Source organism: Halyomorpha halys, unplaced genomic scaffold (genome assembly GCF_000696795.3).
Source record: "Halyomorpha halys isolate HHAL.00 unplaced genomic scaffold, Hhal_1.1 Scaffold2269.1, whole genome shotgun sequence".
Taxonomy (NCBI): domain Eukaryota; kingdom Metazoa; phylum Arthropoda; class Insecta; order Hemiptera; family Pentatomidae; genus Halyomorpha; species Halyomorpha halys.
This window is the reverse complement of record NW_027105858.1, coordinates 13,420-17,497: the sequence shown is the minus strand read 5'-3', so window position 1 is coordinate 17,497 and position 4,078 is coordinate 13,420. Positions and strand designations below refer to the sequence as shown.

At 36.1% G+C, this 4,078-nt stretch overlaps 1 protein-coding gene across 1 annotated transcript; it reads left to right on the top strand.

Annotated features, from left to right (window-relative positions):
• The first annotated feature begins 1,387 nt into the window (after window positions 1-1,387).
• On the top strand, window positions 1,388-3,788 carry LOC106691348 (spidroin-1). The gene is made up of 2 exons (XM_014437091.3): window positions 1,388-1,508; window positions 2,220-3,788. The coding sequence occupies exons 1-2, from the start codon at window positions 1,403-1,405 to the stop codon at window positions 3,695-3,697; spliced, it is 1,584 nt and encodes a 527-aa protein (XP_014292577.2). The 5' UTR covers window positions 1,388-1,402; the 3' UTR covers window positions 3,698-3,788.
• Window positions 3,789-4,078: the final 290 nt, after the last annotated feature.

Here is a 4,078-nt window from a genome sequence, read left to right as displayed (position 1 = left end):
AAGAAATTGCAATCAAAATTAAAACTTTTGATAGAAAAGTTTTCAATTGAAATCTAAAATCTAATTTACATTTTAAATAGTACAATTGAAACAAAAAAGGTTACGTTTTATTTTATTATTATTTTTTTTATTAGATGTGTTTAAGATATAAAATTGTATATTTTTTAATAAATGAATAAATAAGAGGGATAAAAATAAGTATTTGTAACAATATGGGTAAAATAGTTAATGAAAATTTACAAGATAATAGTAACACAAATATATGTAGGATAAGTCGAGGTAACCGTATAAACGATTATCAAAATTGCTCTTGTTGGGATTGATATCATCTATGGTAATCTGAAGTAGCTGTCATGTGAATATTCATCCTATCTACTTCAAATTGTCATATCTGATAGTTCTCTCAACAAAACTACTTTGAGAAGACCACCATTTATGAACCGCCTTTCCTTAATAATTTTGTGTTAGTTATTTTTTAATTTTCACTGCTTTATCAGTATCATTAGTGATATTTATTTTTCCTTTAAATTATAAAATAATAGGTATAAACCTATTATTTATTCTATATTAATTGTTTTTATACTCCGTTGTTTTTTAGTTTTGAAAGGGTGTTTAACAGCCTGGTCATCAACGCCCGTAGGTTGTAGGTTTTGGTAAGGCCTAGTTGTTGTAGTTGAGATTTGAAATATTATCTAGCTAGGCAATTATGATTTGTTTAATAATCGTTACGATAATGGAAATGATGGGGAAAGGATGATGAAAAGCAGATAAGTAACTATTCTAATTTTAAAAATAAGACAAGATGAATAGATAATTATATAATTAAAAGCCGATTATTAAGTTAGTCTGTTGGATGAATTTAATGAATCTTTCTATTACGGATTCGTCGTTTCTCAACATTTTCATACTCTTATTTCATTAATTTCAAATTTATAATTATTTTATTCAGTATTTTGGTTTCAATTTTAGCTTCATTATGGCCTCCGTAATTCACAATTGCTGCCTGACTAAGTCGAAACGTTGTTACATCTAATTAAAACAACATAAAATGACTGATTTCTGATTATTTTTTCGAAAATATATACTCAATCCCAAATCTATCAGTTAAACTGAGTCAGTAATTAAAAAATAAACATAAAATGATAACAGGAAGTCAGAAATAATATCTCCTACAAGACCAAAAAAACATGAAATAACAGAAGATAAAATAGATCTGGTCTTTTTGAAGATTATAGGAATATAAAAACTTTAAGAAATATTATTTGTTTTCAGTTAGGTTAACTAATTTGTAGTAGCTATTTTTCCTACCGGATGAAAATGGTGTTTACTTAGTACCATTGCGAAACGTGGAGTAGAATATTTTTTATGTTCGTGATTATGAATGGATTAGCGATACGGAGTTATGTATAAAAACCGGGCCAAAGGTTGTGGTCTTCAGTTCAAGATGAAGTGTTCACTCGTCTTCTTGGTTGTTGCTCTTCTTCAACTGTCTTATGGTCTTCCTTTGGGTAGCTATTTAAAAAAACACTTAATTATTATTGAATAATAAAATTATTGCCTGAATTTTCGTTCAATGATGATATAAATTTATTTTCATTGTGCACTTACAATCTATTTAGGGTTCCGATGAGCAAAAATAATTAATTTATTATTAATGCTGAAGGATCATAATTAATCCACTTCAGAATTAAATTATATTTATAAAATTTTAACTTTTTTTTATTAATTGTTAATAATATGTATTTACAACAGTATGATTGGTAGCAACTGAATAATAGAGTCATGCATTAAAATGAAATTATATATACTGCCGAAATAATCTAATATCACTAAATGTTTCAAGCAATACTTTTATTTTTGTATTATGTATTGCAGTAGAAGAATTGTGATTCCTTGTAGATTTTATACCAGAGAGTGACTGGTTTGGTCGAGACTTAGTAAAACGGGTTATTTGACCCATTCCTTACTGGTAGTGAAATTATTAACGAAAAAAATCTTCTAGTAAACAACTAAGTTTTTTAAGTTTTCTCTTTTATCGCAAAAGTCATAGAAGTATCACCTAGTTTATGCTGATTTGTTTTAAGGAATAAATAAAATCTCTAATTGTTTTTAATGAAACTGGAAAAGATAAGTTTTAATAAATATTGTATTTCTCTATTTATACTTATGAAAATTTAATGTTACTAAAAATATTTACAGTTAGTTTATTGATTGTCTAGAAGGCTCAGTAAAGGCGGAAGCAGGTGCAAATGCAGGAGTCGGTGGATCACCTTCGAAAGCTGGATTAGAGGCTAAAGCATCATCACAAGCCCAAATTTCTGGACAAGCTGGAGTAGCACAATCTAATGCACAAGCTGCTGCTGGAGTAGTTCAAGCTTCTGGAGATGCCCAAGCTAGTGGAGGAGCAAAAGCACAACTTTCTGGAAAATCTACTGGAGCACAAGCTGATGCTAAGACACAAGCTGCTGCGGGAGTTAGTGGAGGAACACAAGCGGCTGGAAAAGCACAAGCTGCTGCTGGAGGAGCTCAAACCGAAGCAGGAGCACAAGCTTCCGGAAAAGCGCAAGGATCCCAGGCCAATGGAGGAGCTGCACTAGCAACTGGAGGAGCACAAGCTCAGATTTCAGGACAATCTGTAGGATCGCAAGCCGATGTTAAGACACAAGCTGCAGCTGGAGTTAATGGAGGAGCACAAGCGGCCGGAAAAGCACAAGCTGCTGCTGGAGGAGCTCAATCCGAAGCAGGAGCACAAGCTTCAGGAAAAGCACAAGGAATCCAGGCTAATGGAGGAGCACAAGCCCAAATTTTAGGCCCAGCTGTTGGTGGAAAATCACAAGCAAAAAGTGAAGCCCAAGCTGCTGGAAAAGGACTAGCTGCTGCTGGAGGTGCACAAGCCTCTGGGAAAGCACAAGCTGCTGCTGAAGGAGCTCAGTCTAATAAAGGAGTAGCGCAAGCTGCTGGAGGAGCACAAGCCCAACTTTCAGGACCAGCCCTAGGTGGAGTACAAGCCGCAGGAAATGCACAAGCCAATAGTGAAGCTCAAGCCGCTGGAAAAAGACAAGCTGCTGCTGGAGAAGCACAAGCCTCTGGAAAAGCACAGGCTACAGCTGGAGCAGTACAAGCCCAACTTTCAGGACCAGCTGTTGGTGGAGTACAAGCTGGTGGAAATGCACAAGCCAATAGTGGAGCCCAAGCTGCTGTAAAAGGACAAGCTGCTGCTGGAGGAGCACAAGCCTCTGGAAAAGCACAGGCTACAGCTGGAGGAGTACAAGCCCAACTTTCAGGACCAGCTGTTGGTGGAGTACAAACTGGTGGAAATGCACAAGCCAATAGTGGAGCCCAAGCTGCTGTAAAAGGACATGCTGCTGCTGGAGGAGCACAAGCTGCTGGAACAGCCCAAGCTGCTGGTGGAGCCCTAGCTAATGGAGGAGCACAGGTAGGAGCTGGAGCTTCAAGTCAAGCATCAGCAGGAGCTGCACCAGGAGCTTCCCTATCCCTCTCACCTGCCTACTTGACACAAGGAGGAATGAAAGTTAGCAGTAGTGAATCCAGCCAAACATCGAGCCAATCTAGCAAACAGAGTCAATCGCAGGTATATGGTTCATCGTTCACCGGTGTGCCCGTTGGAGCATGGCCAGGGTTTGGAGGATATGGTGCACAAGCTAATGCTGGAGCCCAGGCAGGAGCCACAGCATGAGTAACCCCAGCTCCTATAAGTTAAGATATGTGCATTTATTTTAGCTATACTTAGCAAATGACTACAATAAAATAATTACAACAAAAAACAATTTTACATTTTTATTATTCCTTAATAATATTTTAATGCATCAATTAGTTAAACATATCTTTTAAAAACAAAAAGAACATGTATCAGTCCCACATTAAACCACAAGACCCAGGTGATTTAATCTAGTGAGATAATAGTTATCCGTGTGAATAACAGTCCAAACTACCTGATTTATCATCTTACAACTGCTACATCAGAAAGCGTCTGGAAAACGATAAGTCTCATTTTTACTAAGCCCAGTAATTTTAGTTTAGAGAAAACTAACCCAACCCGTCATTTTTAACACAAATC